At 60.0% G+C, this 25,469-nt stretch overlaps 1 protein-coding gene across 1 annotated transcript in view; it reads left to right on the forward strand.

The window, feature by feature from the left end:
* The first annotated feature begins 1,051 nt into the window (after positions 1-1,051).
* Positions 1,052-25,469, forward strand: part of FAM20C (FAM20C golgi associated secretory pathway kinase) — a 67,885-nt gene continuing 43,467 nt past the window's right edge. Inside the window, 3 exon segments of the mRNA NM_001193713.2 lie at positions 1,052-1,884; positions 3,651-3,829; positions 18,661-18,739. Coding sequence (NP_001180642.2) covers positions 1,280-1,884; positions 3,651-3,829; positions 18,661-18,739 — 863 coding nt within the window. The 5' untranslated portion in view covers positions 1,052-1,279.

Consider the following 25,469-nt stretch of genomic DNA (forward strand, 5'->3'; position numbering starts at 1 on the left):
CCAAGCAGGAAGGCGCCCCCCGCACACCAGCCCCTCTCTGCGCCCCCAGCGGGCACGGAGTCCGGAGGGTTAAGGCGGGCGCGTCCCCCGGGCGGGGCCGGTGCCGGGAGCTCCACGGCCCTGGCGTCCCCTGGGTCCGGGCCGAGTCGCTCCCCGGGTCTCCCGCGGGGCCGCCTCCGCCTCCTCTTGCCGAGACGGGCGTGGGGCACGGGGTCGCCGCCCGGCGGGGAGCTCATCCGGCGGCGCAGACGCCCCGCGGCTCCAGGGAGGGACTTGGCCCGGGCCCGGCCCCGGGCTCCTCCGGGGAGGAGCCGAGAGGCTGCAGCTGGCGGCGGCGGCGGCCCTGGGCGGGCGGGGGTCCCGGGAAGCGGCCAGGCCGGAGCCCCCCACTGGGCCGCAGCTGCTGGCCCGGCCGGAACCGAGCGCGCCCCCACCCGGCCTCCGCCGCTTCCCTCTGCAAACCGCGGGCCGGAGGCGCCCTCCCTCAGCGGGCCCGGAGCTGCAGCGGCGTCGCGGGGCGCGGCCGAGGGGAGGAGGAAGGAGAGCGCAGCGCAGCCGGCCCGGGCCCAGCAGTGACTCGCGGGGCGGCGGCTCCGCCAATCTGCGGGCGCTGACGCGGGGGGCGGCTCCGCGGCGCTCGATATCTGCCCGCCCGGGGCGCGGGGCGCCGAGAGGCTCGGCCAGGCGGGAGCTGCGCTCGGGGCGGACGCTGCACCTGCCCGGGACCCCGCCGGCCGCTCCGCGCCCACCCTTCCGCCCTTCGCCCTCCCAGCCCCGGTCTCCCGGGCGCGGCGTGAGGGCAGAGCCCGGCCCGGAGGAGCCGCCCCTTCCCCGCCCGCCCGGCGCCTGGAGCGGACCGCGCTGAGGATCGGGTCGCCTGCGGCCGCCGCCACCGCCGAGGCCCGTCGCGCCCCGGCCGGGATGGACCCGCGCGCCCGATGAGCCCCGCGCCGGCCGCTGCGAGCGCCGAGCCTCCCCCTGCTGCGGCCCCCGTCGCCCCCTGCGCGCCCGGCCCCGCGGACCAGGACCCCTGCGCTCCCCGGCTGAAGGCGCGGCCGCTCCGGAGAGGCCGAGCGGGGACGGCCCCGAGATGGCGCGGGGACCCAGCGCTTTGGCGGCGGGCGCCCTGCACGCGGTCCGGGCCCGGGCACAGCCCCGGAGCTGGTAGCCGCCCGGCGCCGATGGACCTTGACCCGCGAGGCGGCGCCGCGCTCGTGCCCAGCCGCAGCTAGAGGGGCGCGAGGGGAACGCGCTCCAGGCCCGGGCCGGCCGCGCGGCCATGAAGATGATCCTGGTGCGCCGGTTCCGCGTGCTCATCCTCATGGTCTTCCTGGTGGCCTGCGCGCTGCACATCGCCCTGGACCTGCTGCCCCGGCTGGAGCGGCACGGCGCGCGGCCCTCGGGGGAGCCCGGCTGTTCGTGCGCGCAGCCCGCGGCCGAGGTGGCCGCGCCCGGCTGGGCCCAGGTTCGGGGCCGCCCCGGGGAGCCCCCAGCCGCCTCCTCCGCCGCCGCCGATGCGGGCTGGCCCAACAAGCACACGCTCCGCATCCTGCAGGACTTCAGCTCCGACCCCTCCTCCAACCTCTCGTCCCACTCGCTGGAGAAACTGCCGCCCGCGGCGGAGCCGGCCGAGCGCGCCTTGCGGGGGCGGGACCCCGGCGCCCGGAGACCCCACGACCCCGCGCACCGGCCGCTGCTGCGAGACCCCGGCCCGCGTCAGTCCGAGCCGCCGCCCGGCCCCGGCGGAGACACCTCGCTCCTGGCCAGGCTGTTCGAGCACCCGCTTTACCGGGTGGCGGTTCCGCCGCTCACGGAGGACGACGTCTTGTTCAATGTGAACAGCGACAGCAGGCTCAGCCCCAAAGCGGTGGAAAGCCCGGACTGGTGAGTGGGGGCTGGCAGGTGCCCACCACCAGCACGGGAGCCGTGAGCCCAAGGCACGGCGGAGAGAGGTTCAGGGGCCCCGAGAGGCCGCCCCCCAGGGAAGAGGCCGGGCAGGGAGTGTGGTGTGGGAGGAGGCAGCCGCCCAGCTCAGGGCACTGCCTTTGTCTCCAGAATAACCTTCTCCTTGGGAGGGGCTGCCGGGTGGTGGGAGCTGTGCCCCTGTGGCTGCTGGTGAGGAAGCCAGACCCTGCGCCCTTTAGAAGCGAGTCCTGGCCATCAGCTTGGGAAATGGGGGTCAGGCAATGAATGAATGGGTTGGTGAGGGAAGGAGAATGGCCTTTCCCAGGGAAGGGGCCGGGCTGCCGCTTGGCTTTCAGACACTTGGCGAGGGTGCTCTGGGTGGGTACCTTGGAGAAGGTCTGGATGTGCCTATTGAGTCTTTTAAACCCAGTGGCTGGGGCAGAATGATCAGAGGGGTTTGCTGGCAGCCATGAGGTGCAACAAAGGGGCCCACCCAACAAGGGCGGGGGTGTGCTGGCTGCAAAGAGAGGATGGCTGGATAAAGGGCGAGAAGCCACGCAGGGAACATCTCTTTCAACTGTCCTGGCTGAGTCCTTTCCCCACCCCCCAGCCCTTCCCTCCGCCACACAGATCAAAACAAGCAGATGCTACAACCCGAGGCAGTGGAACATTAACCACGGCAAGGCCGGATAAGTAACTCCCTGCAGAAGGTTACCCCAGCAGCAGAGGGGAGACCAGCCTCCCAAAAGATCTCACTGCAAATCCCTTCTCCCCTGAAGTGTGACCAGGCCCAGTGCCTTCTGTCTGAACACACTGGCTGTTTGGAAGCCTCTGAGCCCTGCCTGCTGGTCAGGTTCAAGGAAATGCTTGGAAATTTGAGAACCAGAGCAGCGGCCTGGGCTGTGGCTCTCGGCAGGGCAGGGAGAGACGGCCACCCAGAGCAGTGAGTGGCCAGGAAGTGGATCCTAGCCCCCCTCCCACGTCCACCGCAGGACAGAGCTTGGGCAGAAACCTTCTCCACTTTAGGTGAATTCGAGCTAGGACAAGTTCCACATTTCCCTCCAGCCCAGCAGGCAGACGGAGGGTCTGTCCTTCCTCCAGTACCGTCCCTTGACCCCAGAGATGTGAGGACAGGCTGCGTGGGCGGCGGGTCATCCATGGGAGCCTGGGCTGGAGAGAGTGCTGCCTCTTTCCTCTCTCCCCACCCAAACTGCTCTCATTAAAATCAAATTTAGCCTCTTGCATCATTCTGCCCCTGGTTGTTGGAACAAAAGCAGAGAGCCAGGGAAGGTTCCTGACAGACTGGGCGTGTCTGTGATTTTCATGCAGTCTGCAGTCAATGGTAGGTTCTCCCCTCTACTCCAAGGGAGAGCCAGCAGCCCCTGGTACCCCCAGCTGACATCATGGTGGGGCCATTTCGGTGACCCCGGGACAGACATGGCGGGGACGGCAGGGCAGTGCTGACGTCCTGGGATTAGTCTTGCTGTAGTTATAGCTGTCTGTGGCATCTCCAGAGGGTGAATAAGAATTACAGGCCTTTCACCGTGTTATTAGCTGGCAGCAGAGCAGCCACAGAAGAAAGTGCAGACATTGCAGGGCCCTCTTTAAGCAGAGGCACCTTCCACAACATCTGCACTGACTTGAACCCAGAGTTAAAAACATTGGCGTCGGTGGCCTCTCCCCCGTCATCCGGCTCACGGGCCTGTTCCTTCTGTGCTGATGTTCATCCCCGCTGCTCCCTGCAGGCCACATGTGGGTGCTGAAGGTGCAGAATTCCTCTCCACCGGGGAGGCAGCCGCGGACTCCTATCCCAACTGGCTCAAGTTCCACATTGGCATCAACCGGTACGAGCTGTACTCCAGACACAACCCAGCCATCGAGGCCCTGCTGCACGACCTCAGCTCCCAGAGGATCACCAGCGTGGGTAGGTGTCCTTGGGCGCACTTGAGGGCCATCTGTGTGCCGGCTGGGGCTGGCGTCAGGGCTGCCGGGGCAGGCTGTGCGTTAGAGAGGTCTGGGAGGCCGTTGTTCGTTGTTCGTTACCGCAGCATTAACCTCCTGCAGCGATCTGCACGGGAAGCGCGGAGGGACAGAAGGCTCACGTCTCGTGTGCTCTCACACCGGATGTGCCCCTGATCTGCTGCACGATGAGCTGGGAGATGCCTGGACAGCCTGTCCACTGTGCTCTGCCTCCTCACCTGGGTGGTCCTTGGGGTGCCAACTGAACGACAGCGTCTTTCCCTCCTGGGGTAGAAGACTAGAGGGGCATCCTTGGCGGCGGTGACCCCTCCACCGAGATCGTGTGCGTGGGACTCTCCTGCTTTTCTGCACATGACCCTGGCTGGGTGGGGAGATAGCCTTGAGCCTGCTTCTTGTGGTTTTGAAGCCGTCCTTCGTCAGAGCTCAGCAAGGCGCTGTGCGGTTTCATACTGAGGAGACGTAGGCAGGGCTCAGGATGGAGGCCTGGGCCTCCCGGATGGAGGAGTTTGAAGGCAATGTCTCCAGGTAGTTTGGGATCTGCTGAACTGGACAAAAAAGGGCATCGGGTTGCTGATTTCAGGAAAATGTACCACTGCAGCTTCTGAGCGTGGAGGTTTGGTGCCGTTGTTCTCAGCTTGTAGGCAATTGTTTGTGAAGCTCCCGTTTGTCACCAGGGCTTGGAGAGGCAGTGAGGGCAGGGCTGAGGCCCTTTGGTGGGAGCGGCTGCTCCCCGGGGATTGCAGGGAGTGGGCCTGGGTGCACACAGTGGGCAGGTGCAGAGGCTGGGAGAGCCTGAAGGCAGGGCTTTCTTAGCGCTGTGTGATGAGGCCAGCCGTCCCCGCATTAGCTGCGTGTGTGTCTCAGAAGCAGCCCTGGGGCTGAAAGGGTCCTGGCAGCCTGCGGTTCTGTCCAGTTGCTGACACAGGACTTAGGTGTCGCCTTTCAGGCTGGCAGGTGGGTTTTCCAGAGCCCTGCAGGGCTGTTCCTGACTGTCTCTGCCCGGTGCCGAGTTGTTTGCTGGGCATTCACCTGGTCATGGGAAGAGAACTTGCAGCTTTCTCCCCACTCCGTGATCAGCTCACCTCATAAGAGAGATCAGCTGGACAAGCTGGGGGTCCTCTTCCCTCCATGCCTGGGAGGAACCTGAACACCTCCCCCTCCCTCGAGGCCCCCCTCCTTGAAAACTCTGCCTTTCTCCTGCCCTGCAGGGGTCTGAGGGCTTCGAGCTGCGCTGGGGAGCAGTCCTGCAGACAGCCACAGCCGGAACGTCCCTTCTGCCCCCGAAAGTGAGCGTGGCCATTAAGGAACTATCCGATGCATTGATCAATGTGTGGGTCCATCCAGCAGATTTTACCGGCACCTCCTGCATGTCAGGCCCCGTTTCTGGGTGGTGGGGAGTTGAGGATGAGTTCAGCCTCAAGGAGATCCGCTGCCTCTGTGGACCGGACGGCCTCCGGAAGAGACGCACACGCAGTGCCCGGTCCTGAGAAGGAACGAGCACTTCAGAGCCACGCACGCCAGGCAGGGCGTGTGGAGAGGAGGGGGCTCCACTGGGAGGGGCTGAGGACCTTCCACGGGGTCCGTCAGGCGGCTCACCTTCCAGGTGGGGTCCGTCGTGGCAGGAAGAGGAATGTGAGAGCATTGCACACCAGCCAGGGCGTTCGGGAGGCGCAGCACTCACATTTGGAAGCCTCCCATGCCGCTGTCCGTGTGAGCCTCTCTCCAGCTCATTTTCCCCGTCTGTCCAGCGGGGTCTCCCCACGTAGGATCGATGCAAGGATAGGATGAGATGGTGCATGTGAGCAAGCTTGTAAAACATTAACTAGTACTTCGTGCGTGGCCTTCCACAACAGCCCCCTCGTATGCACAGGCAGGGTCTGGGCAGAGGGAGCGCTTGGTGGATTCCAAAGGCCACTACGCCCTTGGCGGGCACTGCAGCTCGCCGCATCCCTCAGGGACCAGTCAGCTTTCCAACACCAACACTGCAGAGGTGCGGGAGTTCTGTGCCCAGGAGCTCCTAGAGCGGCTTCAGGGAGAGTGCGGGGCCTCTGGGACCTGGGGCAGCTTTGCCCACCTTAGGAGCCCTTTGTCCATCTGGACAGGCTAGCCCTGGGTCACTGCCACCCCCTTTGGTCCAGCTGCCCCAGGGCAGTGGTGCCCAGGCTGCCTGACATTGCGGTAGTGTGGACAAAGCCTTTGCCAGGGAATCCCTGCCCCAGGGTTCTGGTGTGGCCTCCGCCTGGGTGTGCCCTGGTAAGTCCTGTGCCTACTGAAGGGCTGCCCGAGTGGATCTCGCTCGCCCGCCTCCTAGGCCACATTGGCCACACTGGTTCTAATCCTGTCTTCTTGGGTGGGGGCCCATCCGAGGACAGGCTTGGTGCTGACAGTCATTCTGCAGGGCCTGCAAGGAGGGCGAGTGGACACAGCCCCGTCACCCAGGCGGGACAGCAGGCTCTGGCCCAGGAGATCTGGGGGTGAATCCTGGCTCTGCCGGCCACTAGCCAGAGCGGAACTGGGCAAATGGATTAACCCCTCCAGCACCTGGCTTCTCGCTGAGAACATAGAGACAGTTATAATCCGGACCCCGTAACCTCTGACTTACAAATCTGAATGCCAAACAAAACCCATTCATTAGCAAAACCTGACTCAAGCTGAACGGATTTGGGGGCAGAACGCCGAGGCTAGTTAAAAATCCTTATTTTTCTCTCTTACGGTGAATATTCACGTGTTCCTCTGAGGAACACGAGTGTGTTTGATTGTGGGGTTCTGCCCCAGAGCCGTGTGGGCATGCCACGAGCAGCAGCCACGTACCGCCTGTGCTTTCGTCATCGAAATACTCGCAGTCCCCAAATACTTCTGCCCCCAAAGATGTTGAAGGAGAGCCCGGACCTGTGGTGCCGGCTTCACGAGGTTGTTCAGGCTTAAATGTGCAAATACGAGTAAAGACATGAGAGCAGAGCCTGACAGCTCACCTGCTGGGTGGGGTCTCTGTGTGGCAGCAGCATTTCGGGGCAGCTCACCTGCTGGGTGGGGTCTCCAACACTGCAGTAGTATTTGGGGGCAGCTCATCTGCTGGGTGGGTATTTGGAGGCAGTAGTATTTGGGGGCAGCTCACCTGCTGGGTGGGGTCTCCACTGCAGTAGTATTTGGGGGCAGCTCACCTGCTGGGTGGGTATTTGGAGGCAGTAGTATTTGGGGGCAGCTCACCTGCTGGGTGGGGTCTCCACTGCAGTAGTATTTGGGGGCAGCTCACCTGCTGGGTGGGTATTTGGAGGCAGTAGTATTTGGGGACAGCTCACCTGCTGGGTGGGGTCTCCAACACTGCAGTAGTATTTGGGGGCAGCTCACCTGCTGGGTGGGGTCTCCAACATTGCAGTAGTATTTGGGGGCAGCTCACCTGCTGGGTGGGGTCTCCAACATTGCAGTAGTATTTGGGGGCAGCTCACCTGCTGGGTGGGGTCTCCAACATTGCAGTAGTATTTGGGGGCAGCTCACCTGCTGGGTGGGGTCTCCAACATTGCAGTAGTATTTGGGGGCAGCTCACCTGCTGGGTGGGGTCTCCAACATTGCAGTAGTATTTGGGGGCAGCTCACCTGCTGGGTGGGGTCTCCAACATTGCAGTAGTATTTGGGGGCAGCTCACCTGCTGGGTGGGGTCTCCAACATTGCAGTAGTATTTGGGGGCAGCTCACCTGCTGGGTGGGGTCTCCAACATTGCAGTAGTATTTGGGGGCAGCTCACCTGCTGGGTGGGGTCTTTGTATGGCAGCAGCATTTCAAGGCGGGCTGATCCTTCTTCTCTGGGGAAGCCAGAGCTGGGCAGGTGCCTGAGCCTCGTGAGGGTCTCGGACTGGATGCTGGGCCCTGTACTCCCCCTGCCTTGGGCTTGGAGATGCTCACAGGTGAGTTCTCATTTTTGAAGAGGTCTGTCTTCCTAGGAAGCAGAGATCCCTCACCTGGGAACCAAGCGTCCCGCTGGAGTTGCTCCATGCCCAGGCCCAGGTCTCCTGGTCTGCAGGGCACGGCACAAGGGGGCTGGCCTAGGCCAGGCCAAGTGTCCCTGGAGGATGTACTCTGTCCCAGAAGGGGCCTGACCTGCTTGCTGACCCCGCTTGCTGCTGCCTGGCTGACCTGACTCAGCCACGGCTGTTCTGAGGGCCCTTCTGAGTACGAACTCCCAGTTGGAGGTTCTGGGTGAAGACCCAGCTGCTTGAGATAGCAGCCTCTGGCTGGGCCCTTGGCATCGCCAAGCCAGTCAGGCAGGTGTAGAGCCTGATGCCCCTAGACAGGTCCTGCAACCAAGAACAGGGGTAGCCTTCAAAGGCCAGCCCTGCCTTCCAACCACCGCTCCACAACGAGGGAAACCCAGGCTCTAAAAGCAGGAGGTTTGTCCAAGATTAGCACCTGCGTGCTCCAGGCTCCGAGTTCTGTCCCCTCAGCTGTCTGGCCCCTGGGTGCTCGCTTTCATTTCAAGTCACTCATCTTGCTATTAAACATGAGCCCAGAAGTATTGTTGTAATGGAGAACGAGGCCTGAGAGTCCCTCAGAATGGTTGCATGAAATCTCCCCTGCTCAGAACCACCCAGTCGAATTCATGGTGCTCCACGTGGCCTGCAGGACGGCTGGTTAGAGCCGGCAGAGGTTTATTTATAGCCGGGCTCCTGGCTGCCTGGTAACGGGCCACTGCCACCTTTAAAGAATCTTGGGATATTATCTACCTCTATTCAGCTTGAAATCCGGCATGCGGTGCCTTCGGCTGGCGCTGGTGATAATTAAACTGCCATCATGCACAATTATGGATGCAAATAATAAATGACATAATTAACGACTCTGAGCTGGGCGCGGTGGCTCAAGCCTGTAATCCCAGCACTTTGGGAGGCCGAGACGGGCGGATCACGAGGTCAGGAGATGGAGACCATCCTGGCTAACACGGTGAAACCCCATCTCTACTAAAAAATACAAAAAACTAGCCGGGCGAGGTGGCGGGCACCTGTAGTCCCAGCTACTCGGGAGGCTGAGGCAGGAGAATGGCGTAAACCCGGGAGGCGGAGCATGCAGTGAGCTGAGATCCAGCCACTGCACTCCAGCCTGGGCGACAGAGCGAGACTCTGTCTCAAAAAAAAAAAAAAAAACGACTCTGTACTTGGAATTACTTTTTTAAAAAGTCATCCCACTGGCGTGTGAGGATTTGGGCAGCTTCTGGACTGAAATACAGAATTGCTCCATCCGGATTGGGTCAAAGCCTGTGGTTGGGAGAACATGCCTGCACAAGGAAAACTGACCCCACGGGACGAAAGTCCTTGACACGAACTGATCTGCCAAAAGGGGAAGAATGGGTCTAGCTAGAATCCAGGACTAACCGGCCGGTGAGCTTCGAGGAACAAAGGGCCTTCCGCTGGGTCAGCCCACGAGAGGGAGCTGCCTGCAGGTGCCCGGGAGGGCACGGCCACCCTGTCTGTCCGTTGGGAGCAGAACTCCTTGGAAGGCAGCACCAGCTCCAGAAAGGTCACCGTCCCCCCATCCTGCCCACCGCAGGTGGCAACTGCCTCTGCAGGTCACAGTCCCAGAGCGTGGCTTGGCCGACCTGGAGGAGAAAAGGGAAGATGCCTGATTAGCTGGAGGCCCATGGCCCCAGGGCTAGGGGACTGTGGGTCATCCTGAAAGAAGGACAATGACCGCCTGGAAAGGACGATTTCGGGTGGAGCCTGGAGGAGGCGGCCAATAGCTCAGTCTGCACTCAACTCCCTTCCCAGCCGTCTGATGGAAGGCGAGGAGCTAAAGCTCATGCTGCTGAGGCCTGGGGTCTCCCAGGCACCGGCCTCCACACGCCCAGCAGAGACAGCAGTCGCCTAACTGCAGGAGTGTGCCCCGACGTGCTCCTGCCGACGTTCCTTCTAATGGCAGACGTGGTCCCCACTGGGGCAAGGCTGCAGTTTTCTTTTAAAAAAACAGATCTTTCAAAATAAAAGGGGCCTTGAAGAAAATTGGGAAATAAGTAACAGTCTGGGCTGGAGGCAGTTCTGGCGAAACTGTCCTGAGGGTGGTGTGTGATGGACGGGACTTGCAGGGCTGACGTGGCCTTGCCTGTCACCTGAAGCCTCCAGGAGAGTCGAGGACTGGCAGACCCAGGCCCGGAGCAGGTGCGGGCTCTCAGCTCTTCCGGCCCCTTACCTTGCAGTGGGGGCCCACAGTTCTCACCTCCTTGATGCCAGCCCCAGAGTGCTCACTGCTGGCCAACTCTGTCCTTTTCCATCTTTTCCTCAGAACCGGGTCCTTCGGTGCCCACGGTGAGTGGGTATATGAGGCTGTGTGTGGGCACCTGGGGTCTGGGACACCCAGCAGACCTCTCTGGCTTGGAGATGTGTGGCGTGGGAAGAACAGGGTGACCTGAGCCCTCCTGGTGTCACATTCTTCACATCTGAGCCCTCCTTGGGTGAGGCCCTGCTTCCAGCACACACAGCTGACCCCGTTCGTCTTCAGGCATAACTGCTTCACTCTGACACTTGAAGCTAGACGGTGGCTGTGAACAGCAGGGGCCTGTGAACAGCCTGGCTGTGACCCCCAAGGATGACGCTGGCCCTCTTCACAGACGAGATGACCCGGGCCAAGGGCAGCAGCATGGTGGCCCACACCGACTGCAGCATCTCACACCTGGATGTGTTTGTGTGGTCCACAGGCCTGTAGGAGGTGGAACTGGTTCATTTAGTCAGGTTGTGGATCTTGTTAGAAAGGGTTCCTGCTCCCACCCGAAACCAAGGCTGAGTGGTGGTTGCACCCGGTCTCCATTCCCGTGAGCACCAAGCGGGGTGTGGGGACCCCCAGCCCCGGGCCACACACCTCTTTCCTTCGGGGCCGTCTCTCCCTCTCTCTCGCCAGAGCTGCTCTGGGTTCTTCCTTACAGAACTTCCCAGCGGGTTGCCGGAGCTGTCTGGGGTTATGTGGCTTGCCCGGGGCCACACTGACTGGGGCCAGGCACCGAAGTCCATTCGTATTTCCGTGACAGCAGCCATCTTTCTATATATTTCTTATTTCATAGGAGATGCCAGCGTCTCCTGGAGTCCTTCTGAGGAGGCACCTGCATACTGACATCGCCTCACCCGGGGAGAGACCGTGGGCAAAACCCAGTGATGTCCGAGAGTCTTTGTGGCCCTGAGCTCTTAGTGCTGACAGCAACTTGAAATAATGAAAGCACAGGGCACTCTGTTAGTGGCTGTTAACTTGTGTAACTAGTGGATGTTAATCACATTAACTAGCCATGTTACCTAGTGATGTAGATTAATCAGTATGAATGAATCACGTACACTGACGGGTATCTGGGCGATGGGATTCTTCAGGGAGGCCGGGGAAGAAGCGGACCTGTCACCTTCGGTCTAAAGGTGGTGAGTTCAGTGGTAGGAGGTGCTCAGGGCAGGTGGGTCGGAAGGGGAGAGTGTTCCAGATGGGAAGAAACTATTTGAAAGGCAGTGGACATCTTCCCGTGTGCACAGAGAGGACGGGTGGCCGCTGGGTGAGATTGTACTGGGGAATTGGGGGGCTAGTGGACATTTTCCCGTGTGCACAGAGGACGAGTGGCCGCTGGGTGGGACTGCACTGGGGAATGGGGCCTGTGGAAATCTTCCCGTGTGCACAGAGAGGACGGGTGGCCGCTGGGTGAGATTGTACTGGGGAATGGGGGGCCCTGTGGACATCTTCCCGTGTGCATAGAGAGGATGGGTGGCTACTGGGTGGGAATTGGGAGAACTGGGTGGGGGGGCCCTGTGGATATTGTCCTGTGTGCTTAGAGAGGACGGGTGGCCGCTGGGTGGGAATTGGGAGAACTGGGTTGGGGGGCCGGTGGATATTGTCCTGTGTGCATAGAGAGGACAGGTGGCCACTGGGTGGGAATTGGGAGAACTGGGGAATGGGGGGACCCATGGACATCTTCCCGTGTGCACAGAGAGGACGGGTGACCATTGGAGCAGTGCAGATGGGACCTGTTTCCAGAAGAAGGACTGAACTGACCAGATTTGCATGTTTTTATTGCCCTGGGAATTGGGGCTTGGAGGCCTTCTGGGGTCCAGTTGTGCTGTTGGTTTGACGATGGCCTGTATTTGGCGGGGGTGGCTACAGAGGGAGATGGAGGGAAGGTGGTAGGTTGGAGGGGGCTTAGCAGGTGAGTCTCTGAGACTTGTCCACGGTGTGGGGTGACTCTGGGGTCTGTGCCAGGACGCCCCCGTCTCAGCCAGCTTCACGGGCATCAGAGGGATCAGCTCTCAGTGGGCCCCTCCCCAGGCTGGGGCTGGGCAGGCTCTGACTGACCCCTGTCCACCGGGGGCACAGGGGGCTGCATCAGGGAAGGTGTCTCCGTCAGTCCCGTCCCCAGGGCCTGTGCCCACGCGCCTGGGCTTCTCCCACCAATGAGGTGAGATTTCCAAGCGTCGTGAACCTTGGTCTGTCTTTAAGAAAACCCAGAATGGCACCTTTTCGTCGAGGCCTGCCCTGCGTCCTGGCTCTGCCACCTGCTGACCCCTTCCTGGGTGTGAGGGCAGGATGACCCGTTCAGTGACAGGAGGGTGGACGTCTGCACCTCCCAGCCATCCCAATGTGCGCCGAAGGCCTGAGACGCCGGGCGGCTTGTGTGCTGGTCTTTGTGGGGAGATCATATCTGATTTTAGAGCGGAATTCCAAACATCCTCCAGCAGAAGACCCACTTGGTAGACTGAATGGTGGGCTCAGGTGGGCGGCACGGCCCACGGTCCACAGGCAGCGGAGTCCTCAGTTGCTGTGAGATCTTCATGCCCTTTAATTTCTAATCGTTTATTTGCTCCGTGGGGAGGAGCTGGCCTCACAGCTGAGCACAAGGGCCGGGGAGACCGGACCTGCTTCCGGAAGAAGAAGGACTGAACTGACCAGATTCAGATAATATGGTTTCTGTTTGTTTGTTTGCTTGTTTGTTCCTGAGACGGAGTCTCGCTCTGTCACCCAGGCTGGAGTGAGTGGCACGATCTCAGCTCACTGCAAGCTCTGCCTCCCGGGTTCACGTCATTCTCCTGCCTCCAGAGTAGCTGGGACTACAGGCGCCCGCCACCGCGCCCGGCTAATTTTTTGTATTTTTAGTAGAGATGGTGTTTCACCATGTGAGCCAGGATGGTCTCGATCTCCCGATCCCGTGATCTGTAGGCCTCGGCCTCCCAGAGTGCTGGGATTACAGACGTGAGCCACCGCGCCCAGCCAATATGTTGTTATTCTAAAAAGCAGGGTTACGAGCCCTGGAAGGAGCTGATACACCTGGTACAGGAAGGAACCCTTAAATCCTGTGACCCCAGTTACTAAATGGAAATGGGAACGTCCAATGGAGCTTAATCCAGCCGCTAATTTTTTAATCATCACTTCTTTTTTTCTTACTAAAAACTGTACTCCCTGTTCGTTGTGGAAATTAGAAACACAGTTAAGGAAAAAAATGGAAAACTAAAGTCAACCACAGTTTTACTTTTGGGAGAAAACTACCCAGCTTCAGGTGCCCATCCAATCATCCCAGTTTTAAAAATCCGTGCACTGTATTCAGAAGAAAATGGTTATGGAGTCTAAGTTTTTAATGGGCTGCCTTGATTATTGGTAAAATCATATGCTGTTTGCTGTCACTGAAAACCCCCATGCCCAGTAAGAAGCCGGGATGGAGCCCGTCCTGGTGCCCGGTGAGAAGTTGGTCGGAGCCCGTCCCGGTGCCTGGTGAGAAGTCAGATGGAGCCCGTCCTGGTGCCTGGTGAGAAGCTGGGACGGAGCCTGTCCCGGTGCCCGGTGAGAAGCCGGATGGAGCCCGTCCCGGTGCCTGGTGTGAAGCTGGATGGAGCCCGTCCTGGTGCCCGGTGAGAAGCCGGATGGAGCCCGTCTACGGTGCCCGGTGAGAAGCTGGATGGAGCCCGTCCCGGTGCCTGCTGAGAAGCCGGGATGGAGCCCGTCCCAGTGCCCGGTGAGAAGCTGGATGGAGCCCGTCTACGGTGCCTGGTGAGAAGCCGGGATGGAGCCCATCCTGGTGCCCGGTGAGAAGCCGGGATGGAGCCTGTCCTGGTGCCCGGTGAGAAGCCGGGATGGAGCCCGTCTACGGTGCCCGGTGAGAAGCCGGGATGGAGCCCGTCCCGGTGCCCGGTGAGAAGCCGGATGGAGCCCGTCCCGGTGCCCGGTGAGAAGCCGGGATGGAGCCCGTCCCGGTGCCCGGTGAGAAGCCGGGATGGAGCCCGTCCCGGTGCCTGGTGAGAAGCCGGATGGAGCCCGTCCCGGTGCCTGGTGAGAAGCCGGGACGGAGCCCATCTGCGGTGACCGGTGAGAAGCTGGGATGGAACCCGTCTATGGAACCTTGAGCTGCTGGCCCGCCTGAGGCCGGCGTTCAGATTCTGTGCAGTGTTTTGGAGAGAAATGAGATTTGTTGCTGCTTCCTTCACCTGCGGAGGGCACAGCCTCAGACAGTTTCATTGACAGACCTGACTGCACAGTGGTCCAGGGCGCTGAGCCCAGCGCCAGTCTTGACCTTGGCCTGTCAGTCGTGGTTCCTGACAGGGCAGTGGCTGGAGCAGACGCTGCCTGGAGGGAATGAGCACGTGACCTGGCCAGGCCGGGGTGTGAGCTGTGAGCTCAGGGGCAGCAAGAGCATCAGAAATGGGGAGGGCACATGGCACCTGAGTGGCCATTGCGGTGGCGAGCCCCCACTGCTGCTGCTCTCACACTCAGGGAAGAGACGTGGCACTCACACAACCTTTGCCGTGTAGAGTGCCCACGTCGTCGCTGTTTTTGGTGCTCGGGGTGGGGCCGTGGCACTCATGTGGCCTTTGCTATGGTGAGTCCTCACACTGCCACTGTTCTCAATGCTCAGGGAAGGACATGGTGTCTTGTGGCCTTTGCTGGGGTGAGTGCCTACGCCATTGCTGTTCTCCGTGCTCAGGGAGGGGATGTGGCATCTGTGTGGCCCTGGCCATGTTGAGTCCCCATGCTGCCACTGTTGTCAGTGCTCAGGAAGGGCACGTGGCACTCATGGCCTTTGCCGTGGTGAGCACCCACACCGTTGCTGTTCTCTGTGCTGGGGGGAGACGTGGCACCTGTGTGGCCCTGGCTGTGGTGAGTCCCCACACTGCCGCTATTGTCAGTGCTCAGGGAGGGGCTGTGGCACTCATGTGGCCTTCGCTGTGGTGAGTCCCCGTGCGTGCTCTTGCTGTTCTCAGTTCTCAGGGAGGGGACGTGGCACTCGTGTGGCCCTCGCCACGGTGAGTACCCGCACGGCTGCTGTTCTGACCACTCATAGCACTGTCCCCACGTAGTCCTAAGGGTGGTCCTGGATGAGGCGTGTCACCCCCATTCTACAGGAGCAGCCGAGGTTCTGGCAGGTCACATGAGGCACCAGCCAACTCACCAGGACCCTGGAAAGGAGGCGGGACAGGTGTCTGTGTCCTGAGCCCCATTGTTTTGTAGAAACGGGGTCTCTGTTGCCCAGGCTGATCTTGAGCCCCTGGCCTCAATCTTCCCATGTCAGCCTCCCGCATAGCTGGGACAGACACACACCACCACCACGTCAGCCTCCCGCGTAGCTGGGACAGACACACACCACCACACCGTCAGCCTCCTGCGTAGCTGGGACAGACACACACCACCACACCGTCAGCCTCCCGCGTAGCTGGGACAGACACACACCACCACACCAGTTAATTTTTAAAGTTTTTGTAGAGATGGGGTCTTGCTATATTGCCCAGGCTGGTCTCAAACTCTCCGCCTCAAGCAAGCCTCCTGCCTCGGCCTCCCAAAGTGCTTGGATTTCAGGCGTGAGCCGCCACACTCGGGCACTGGGCCCTATTTACAGGAGGGAAAACTGAGGAGAGGGAGGTGCAGACCTCTCGGAGACACCTGGCCGCAGGAAGCCGAGCACACTGCCCTGAGGGCGCATCGGAGGCCATTGACTGTTTCTGTGTCTGTGCTGGGCTCAGGCTCTGTCTCCCTTCTGCCTGGGGCCGGTGCCAGCTCCTCCCTTGTGCCCAAAGTGACATCCCGTGGATGGTGGGGACTCTGCTTTCTAGTCCATGCTCCCCAGTGCCCCTGGCCTTCCTGGAGGATTCAGTGTCCTCAGGAAGCATCCACGGCACCCTCAGTCCCTCCCCAAAGCCCGCTGTCCTCACGCTGACCCTCCCTCCCAGCCAGCCGCCACCTGAGACCTCGGTTCCTCTGGGGCAGTTCTTCCTGTCTGAAGGGACTGTCTTGAGCTCTCTTCCACCAAAGCTACAAACCCATCTGCAGGCGGCTCCTCCGTCCCACCATCCCCTGCAGGGCTAGGCCCTCCCCGAGTTCCACACCCTCAGCACACGCATGTGCCCTCCAGCCACGTGGAGGAACCGTGAGGTCCCTGGAGCGTCTCCGTCGTCCAGGGCTGGCTGGGTTCGGTCTTCTGTCCACGCCATTCCTTCTCTGGCCGTCCGCCTGCTCCATATCCCACGTCACTCCACCAAATACCCTTCAGATCCTCAGATATTTCTTCAATTTTTCCATTTTTCCATCTTTATCTTCAACCAAACCGCCACTGTCTCCTGCAGCTGCTGCAGCCCCAGCCTCCCCCACCTCCAGTGTCCACCGTTGGTTCTGGGTCAGCAACAGCAGCCAGGGACAGCATCTGCACCAGCCCCTCAGCCCTGCTGCCCCGCGCCGGCCGCCCTTACCTTCTCCTGGGAACCCCTGAGACCTGCTGGCTCACCGGCCCCCATCCCACCTTTTCACCCTCCCGTCCACTGTGATGCGTTGGCCGTGGCCCCCTCAGCCCTACTGCCCCGCGCCGGCCGCCCTTACCTTCCCCGGGACCCCCTGAGACATGCCTGGTTCACCCACCCCCATCCCACCTTTGTACCCTCCTGTCCACTGTGATGTGTTGGCCCTGGACTCCCTCAGCCCTGCTGCCCCACGCTGGCCCCCCTTACCTTCCCCGGGACCCCCTGAGACCTGCTGGCTCACCGGCCCCCATCCCACCTTTGCACCCTCCCGTCCACTGTGATGTGTCAGTCATGGCCCCCTCAGCCCTGCACACGTGCTCACTGTCTCCTTCAGGGACTGCGCTTGCTCTGCCTCTCTGGGGTCGTGCGGTCCCCTGTGGGGCCAGGGCCAGCCCTGCCCCTTGCTCTGAAGGCAGCTCAAATGTTAGCTCCCCAGGGAGGCTGATCCTGAACCGTGCCCAGGGCCCCGTCCCACTTCCCTCTTCACCTTTGCACGCGAGCACTCGCATGCCACCCCACCACGTTCCGTTTACGTCTCTCCCGGCAGGGACGCCCGGCTCCTGTTCACGCCCGTGATGTTAGCGTGTGGCCAGTGCCTGGTGTGGCCCCGTGAGGCCCCTCACACTGGACAATCCCCCGTGTGGCCAGGACCTGGCCAGTCCACACCGTGTGATGACCCCCCGTCTCGGGCGGCCTGGAGTCCCTCGCTGTGGCCAACTTAGCTCCCGGGGCGCCCCAGGCCGAGGCCAGCCCCTTCCCTGCTGTGGGAAGCCCCCAGTAGCCTCCTTCCTTCTCCGTCAGCAAAAAGAAAATCCCAAAGTGGTTAAAGGAGGGTTTTATTGGGAGTTCTTGAGCCTCCTGGACTGGTGAGGTGGCCAAAGCTGGAGGAGGCTTCTGGAGGCTTCCACACCCCCACCGAGTCCTTGCAGAGCTGCAGGAGCTGCCTCCAGTGAGACAGGTGCTTTCAACCCCAGGTCTCCCCAAAGTCACCCTGCTCAGGCTCCTTGTAGCTCCCCAGAAACGCGGGCGGGAGGCGCCACTCCCCATTCTTAGGCAGGTGCAGGGGATGCAGGGTGTGTGTGGATGTCTGTGGGGGTGTGAGTGGCTGTGTGTGGTTGTGCAGGTGTATGTAGGGGTGTGTGGGGGGTGTCTGTGGGTGTGTAAAGGTATGTCGGTGTTTGTTGGTGTGCAGGTGTGTGCAGGTGTGAGTGGGTGTGTGAGGTGTTGCAGGCAGGTAAGCACACCTGGCTGTCCCTTCTGGGGTCAGGCCCTGTGTCTGTGGGTGTGTAGGTGTGTGGTGTGTAGTGTACGGGGGTGGTGTGTGTGGTGTGTGAGAGTATGTACATGGCTGTGTCTGTGGGTGTGTACGTGTGTGTGGTGTGTAGTGTATGGGTGTGGTGTGTGGGGGTATATACATGGCTGTGTGTGTGGGGGGGTGTGTGTGTGTATACGTGTGTGTCCAGGTAAGCACAGCCGGCCATCCCTTCTGGGTTCAGGCCCTGTGTCTGTGGGTGCATGTGTGTGTGTGTAGGTGTGTGGTGTATAGTGAGTGGGTGTGGTGTGTGTACCTGGGTATGAGTGTGTACATGGCTGTGTGTGTGTGTACGTGTGTGTCCAGGTAAGCACACCCGGCCATCCCTTCTGGGGTCAAGCGCTGTGTCTGTGGGTGTGTAGCTATGTGTGGTGTGTAGTATACGGGTGTGGTGTGTGTGGGTATGTACATGGCTGTGTGTGGGGGTGTGTACGTATGTGTATATGTGTGTGTCCAGGTAAGCACACCTGGTCGTCCCTTCTGGGGTCAGGCCCTGTGTCTGTGGTCAGCAAGGAGAGATCTGCCCCAGTGCTTAACCCTGAATATCAGGCAGGGAATCCATCAGCCAGGTGAGAGCTTCACTGCAGAAAACTGAAACTTCCCAGGCGGAATGGGACGCCTGGACCGTGCCCAGAGGACCTGGCTGGCCTGTGTGTGTGGATTGCAGCCAACAGCCCTCGTCCGCCCAGGAGAAGAAGGGGCGTGCGGCCAGAGAGTGACCCTGTTTCTCTCCCTCCTTCCTGCAGCCATGAAGTCGGGGGGCACGCAGCTGAAGCTCATCATGACCTTCCAGAATTACGGGCAGGCGCTGTTCAAACCCATGAAGTAAGTGCCGAGGCCTGTGGGCCGGGCTTCTGCCGGGGGGGCCGTGTCTTCTCCCAGGGTGTTTTGGGGAGATGGTGGGTGACCACTCTCCACTCTCCCCATCGTGGCAAACGAGGAACAGAGGTGGCCTCATTTTCTCTCCTCTCCCACGGCCTCCCCACCTCATCCCTTTTTATAGGACCGAAAACCTACTGCTGGTGTTTCTTACCCTGTGAGAATGAGCATTTGTATTTTAAACAAGTAACCTGGGATGTGAACACCAAAGAATGCCTCTCTGAACGGGGTGACATCCACGCCCTCCCAGCACGCCTCCGCAGCCCGTATACCTTTCTCACAAAGGGCCGGACGCAGCTGTTTCAGGCTTTGCAGGTGCATGGTCTCTCCCCAGTATTCAGAGGGTGTTCCCAGCCCCAGAGCAGCCACACGCAGTCCGTGGCGACGGGGGAGGCCGAGTTCTGATAAGTCTTCATTTATGCAACAAAACGGGCTGGATGTGGTCCAGTGAACAGTGCGCCCTGTTCTGGATAAAATAGAAACCGTGTCACCAAGACCAGTACCACAGTGCTCCGTGGCACGTGACACCTCGTGGCGAGGGGTGTTTGGACACCTGGCCACCCCAGGAGGTTCAGCGAAGTGGCTACGGTGTGGGTCTCGGGCTTACTACCTCCAGTGGGCCAAGGTTGTCCTGCGATCTTCTGTTAGTCCCAAACGAGGCCATTTATGCACTGGCAAGAGAGATTCGCTGTGTTTCAGGCACAAATGTCCTGAGGGACGTGCAGGTCATGCCAGGGAGGCTGCTGGGCTGGGTGCGGCCTGTGGCAGGTCGAGGGGTGTGCGTCCCACAGGAAGGGGTCAGCAGCCTGTCGGTTCACCAGACCTTGGCCATCTGGCCTGATTTCTAACTTTCCAGAGAAGCTAGAAGTATGAATTTTTTAAATTGTTTAATCTTAGTAGTAACTAATTCAGAAGCTCGTAATATGCTTTGCAGGTCAAACAAAATATAGCTGCCTGCTTGCAAGTTGTGGCTGGAGGCAGATGTTTGCAGTTGGGCTTGGTTTCTGGGCCCCTCATTTCTCTGGACAGAGGTTCTGGAGGGACTTGACAGAGGGAGGTGGCCCTGCTCCGGGCTTCCCCCAAGACCCACAGACTGGCCTCAGACCCGGGGCTGCCTGGAGCCGGTGGGTGAGTCACAGTCCCATGCCCGAGCCTGGGGCGAAGGGCATCCCCGCTCACCCAGGGCCGAGGAGCAGCCGTTCACCAAAATTACACAGGGGCTATCAGAGCTCAGGGCCTGAAGCTAAGGGCTGCTGCCAGGGGTGGGATGAACACGTGGGAACTGACCCGCTGCCCCCACGGGTCTCACGGCCAGCCCTGCGTGGGGCCTGAGATCACAGGTGCTTCCTTCGCCATTTCTGTGCATGGATGTGAAACAGCCTCCTCGGGCCTCTCGTGGCCTCTGACCCCATTGAGGAGGCTCAGCTGGGAGAGACGGCGTCGCCCGGAGACCTGAGGATCTCCTGGGTTACGTGAAGGAGCTGTTTGAAGACCCCTCCTTTCAGGGTGCTGTGGTGTGGAGTGGGGAGTGGGCAGGAGACAACAGAGCCTGGGCGGCTGCTGCTGGGTGGACCCTCCCCCTGGCAGTAACGGGAGCGGAACAGCCACCGAATGGCAGCGTCTGGCGTCTTCATCTCCCTTGAGCTGGCTTCGAGTCGCAGGTGTGGTTCCCACCCGTGGGTGCGTTTTCCAGCCTAGCAAATGTTTCCAGATTCATTCAGGAGCGTCCCCTGGAGGGGTGGCCCCATCACCCTGAGCTACGGGCCCTCGGGGTGCTGTGCTCCGGCCACGGAGAGAGTGTTCCTGGGCGCCGGCTTGTCCGGCCCCTATTTCATGGTTTGTGTGAATCCCTGAGGCCCCATTTCTCATCTCTGAGGAGGTGGAAAGTCCAGCTGTGGCTGGCAGCAAAACAGTGACATTTGCGGGGCCGCTGCTCTGCGCCAGGCCCCGCAGTAACCAGCGTCTTGGGCACTCGGCGGCTGTGGGCCCGGCCTGTGCTTGGGGCTTATGTACAGAAGCCTTTATGTTTGTCCATCCTCACGTGTGAGTTGTAGGAGGTAGCGTTTACTGCCATTCCCAGAGCTGAGGGAACTGGGGTTTGGAGAAGGAAAGTAGAGACCAGGATCCAGTGTCCCCTTAAGCCCAGGGTGCCCGACCTACCCTCCACCTCCCCCCACCTTCTCCCTTCCTCCTCCCCCGTCAGCCTCCCCTGGGCCTCCTCCCAGCCTCCCCCAACCTCCCCCAGCCTCCCCTCGGACCTTCCTGTGTCTCCTCCCAGCCTCCCCCTACCCTCTCCCAACCTCCCCCAGCCTCCCCCAACCTCCCCCATCCTCCCCTCAGACCTTCCCATGCCTCCTCCCAGCCTCCCCCAACCCTCTCCCAACCTCCCCCAGCCTCCTCCAACCTCCCAGCCACCCCCGAACCTCCCCTTGGACATCTCCCCACCTCCTACCACAGTCCCTGCAACCTCCCAAAGCCTCTCCCAGACCTGCCCCAGGCTCTTCCAACCTCCCGGCCTGCCCCCAACCTTCCACCTCACCTCCCCCACCTCTTCCTCCTCAGGCCTCCCTAAACCTCCCCAGCCCCCCACCATGGTGGGCACCCACGTCCCCAGCGTGGCCACATGTGGGCTGACTGTAGAGGTCAGGAGACCTCCCATGGTCCTGCAGCGGGCAGAGGTGGTGCCAGGCTCCCGAGCCGCCTCCCCAGGACTCTCAGCCCCCAGCCGGTTTGTCGGGGCCCTGCCATCCCAGCTTGCCTGAAGGCCAAGGCCACTGACCGATGGGCTGGGCAGGGCTGTGCTGTCACCTGGGGAGGCCGGTGTGGCGTGTGGGCTGAGTGGGGAGGTGGGGGCCGGGTTAGAGCATAACCAGGAAACAGGCCTGGGAAGCTGCAGTTGGGGAAACTGAGGCCCGGAAAGGGACAGGATGTGTCCAAGACTGTGGCGTCCAGAAGCTGGTCTGGGACTCGGTCTTCCCACAGGGCACGTGGTGGGCAGAGGCAGGGACCCCACACCTCAGGCGGGCGTGTGCGAACCTTTTGCAAACCTCCCAGCTCGGTCCTCTCACCGCCACCCCCAGGTCAGGTCAGGGCGTTGCTGGTGCCCGACCTGCTTTGCCGACCAGGGCCTGGGTCTGCCGTTGATCGAGGTCCTGCAGCCAGTCGTGCCCCTGATGACCTATGGGGGCTGTGCCCAGGGCCTGGGGGATGCACGTTTTTCTTCCCCAAAGGCTGTAGTTTGAATACGAAAGCAGCTGTGGTTCATGACTGCGACATGAATGAATTAAGATCCATGATTAATAGGTCTCTTTAAAGGCCGGGCACAGCGGCTCGCAGCTGGAATCCCAGCACTTTGAGAGGCCAAGGCAGGCAGATCACTTGAGTCCAGGAGTTCCAGGCCAGCCTGGCCAACATGGTGAAACCCTGTCTCTACTAAAAAATATAAAAAGTAGCCAGGCATGGTGGTTTGCGCCTGTAATCCCAGCTACTCAGGAGGCTAAAGCAGGAGAATCGCTTGAACCCGGGAGGTGGAGGTTGCAGTGAGCCAAGATCACGCCCCTGGACTCCAGCCTGGGGGACAGAACAAGACTCCGTCTCAAAAAAAAAAAAAATAGTTTTCTTTAATAAAGGACTTTGCTCTGTGCACTCATCATGGCTTGGTGAGTTCTCAGTACAATGTCTGAATTAGTTAGATGGACGCAGTGTTGCTCCTCTGAGCTGCTAGACGTAAGGTGAGAGGGTGTAGACGAGGGGCCGGCGAGGTGGGGGCCAGGCCTGGGTGCTGCACCGTGTACGTGGGGCGGGGTAACCAGTGGAAGTTTCAGGGTCTCCATTTCTGATAGACCCTGGAAAGCACACGTGGCCGGCACATTAGCCCAAGAGCTCCCGGGTGCATTTGCTTTAGGGTTACATGAAGGTATTTAAGTTCTTTGTCTAAAGTCAGCTTTACTGAGATATAATTCACACGCCAGGCAGTTCTTAAAGTCTGCAGCTCTGTGGCGTTTAGCTCAGAATTGTGCATATTCATCCCCACAGTCGATTTTAGCCCATTTTCCATGACTCCACAAAGAAATCCTTCGCCCTTCTGTCGTCGCTCCTCAGCCCCTTTGTCCCCCTCCAGCCCCTGTCAGACACTAGCCTCCTTTGTGCTTCTTGATATTAGTAAGTTACTTATTCTGGATTTTCATACAAATGGAATCACGCATTGCGTATTCCTTTGTGAGTGACACATTTCCAAGGCTCTGGAATCCTGCAGTATGTATTCCCTTGTGACTGACATGGGGGGCTCTGGAGTCGTGCACTGCGTAGTGTTTTGTGAGTGACACGTTTCCAAGGCTCTGGAATCCTGCAGTGTGTATTCCCTTGTGACTGACGTGGGGGGCTCTGGAGTAGTGCACTGTGTAGTATTTTGTGAGTGACACGTTTCCAAGGCTCTGGAATCCTGCAGTGTGTATTCCCTTGTGACTGACATGGGGGGCTCTGGAGTTGTGCACTGTGTAGTGTTTTGTGAGTGACACGTTTCCAAGGCTCTGGAATCCTGCAGTGTGTATTCCGTTGTGACTGACATGGGGGCTCTGGAGTCGTGCATTGCGTATTCCTTTGTGAGTGACACATTTCCAAGGCTCGAATCCTGCAGTGTGTATTCCCTTGTGACTGACATGGGGGGCTCTGGAGTCATGCACTGCGTAGTGTTTTGTGAGTAACACGTTTCCAAGGCTCTGGGGTCGGTCGCCGTGCAGTCCTTTGTAGTGACACGTGGTTCCGTCGCCCATTGGTGCTGCAGCACGGGTAGGTGCCTCGCTGTTTTTCATGGCTGAGTAATATTCCACGGTGTGGCTGTTCATTTGTTCCTCTGTTGATGGGCATTGTTTCTGCTTTTTGACACTCGAAGCTAATGTTGCTTTGGACGGCTGTGTGTGAGTTTCTGCGAGGGCAGGTGTTTTCCGCTCTCTTGGATATATTCCTGGGAGCAGCTGCCAGCTCACGTGATAACTGTGTTTAGCGGTTTGGGGAACTGGCTGTCCGTTTTCCGCAGCGGCTGCACTGTCTTGTAACCCTGCCAGCTCGTTCCCGGGTTCCAGTTTCTCCACTTCCTCGTCAGTGTGTGCTGTTGTCTGTCTTTTTGATGACCCGTCCCGGTGGGGGTGGAGAAGTGGTTCGTGGTGGTTTTGACTCACGCTTCGCAGTGACTAACACTGGAGCGTCTGTCCATGTGGGCATGGGCCATTTACGTGTCTTCTTTGAAGAAATGTCTATTCAGAGCTTTTGCCATTTTGTTCAGTTAGGTTGTCTTTTTGTTATTAAGTTTTAAGACATCTGGGCTGGGCACAGTGGCTCACGCCTGGAATCCCAGTACTTTGGGAGGCCGAGGCAGGCAGATCATCTGAGGTCGGGAGATCGAGACCAGCCTGACCCACAAGGTGAAACCCCGTCTCTACTAAAAATACAAAATTAGCCGGGGCGTGGTGGTGCATGCCTGTAGTCCCAGCTACTCAGGAGGCTGAGGCAGGAGAATCGCTTGAACTGGGGAGGCGGAGGTTGCCATGAGCCAAGATCACGCCATTGCACTCCAGCCTGGGCAACAAGAGTGAAATGCAGTCTCAAAAAAAACAGAAAAGAAAAGAAAAAGACATCTTTATATGCTCTGAATACAAGACTCTTACCACATACGCGGTATCCTTTGAAGGACAAGCTTAATTTTAGGATGTCCAATGTAGCTACTTTTGTTGTTGCTGGTGCTTTTGGTGTAATGATGTTTGAATGTTGAAAACAGGTATGTTAGGTAAGGAGGGGTGTAGGAGGTGACACTTGGACCTGGCACAGTCAGCGGGACAGGTGCAGCTTTAGGAAATGCCATGTTGCCACAGAGCGATGGGCCTGGTGTAGCCACTGTTGCTGTCTGACCTGGCTGAGTGCCCTCCCCTTCTGGGACTCGGCGTACCTGTCTGTCAACAAGGGCGTTGGAAGAAGAGGTCTCAGACGCTTGCAGGGCTGAACCCTTTTGACCTGGCCTAGGAGACCGGGCACTGACTTTCCAGCTTGGAGAAGCAGGGGACTGAGCATGGGTTTGAGTCCGGTGGACACACCAAGCCGGCTGTTGGCTGCAAATTCCATCTTGCGTCCCGGAAAGAACCTTCCAGGCGTGCGGTGGCTGCCCATGACGCTGGCTGTGACCGCCTCCAGGTGGAAATACTTATTTCGTCATCCCGCAAACACGGAGTGCCTGGGCCTGGCCTCCCGCCAAGCCCTGGGAACACAGATATGACTCAGACTCGATGCCTGCAGGGGGTCTGACCTCGAGGTGGGGAGGCCCCAGCCACAGGTGCTGCCTAAACACTCCTCGTCACTATGCGCTCCTAGGCTCTGGGGGAGACAGGCAGCTACATGTGTCCGTGTGTCCAGCCTCCCAGCGTGGCCCAGGAGGACAGGGCATGGTTAACAGTGGGAGCCCTGTACCGAGGGAAAGGAGAAATGTACAAAAGAGGCAGAGTGAGCGAGTGAGCACCGTGCCGTATAGTTCAGAGGCTCCAGCTGGGTGGGGAGCAGGGCCCACGGTGGTGTGGAGAGGATGGGCTGGGTGGGGGGCCCAGGGCCTGTGATGGTGTGGAGAGGATGGGCTGGGAGGGGACCAGGGCCCGTGGTGGTGTGGAGAGGATGGGCTGGGTGGGGAGCAGGA

Source organism: Macaca mulatta, chromosome 3 (assembly GCF_049350105.2).
Source record: "Macaca mulatta isolate MMU2019108-1 chromosome 3, T2T-MMU8v2.0, whole genome shotgun sequence".
Lineage (NCBI taxonomy): Eukaryota > Metazoa > Chordata > Mammalia > Primates > Cercopithecidae > Macaca > Macaca mulatta.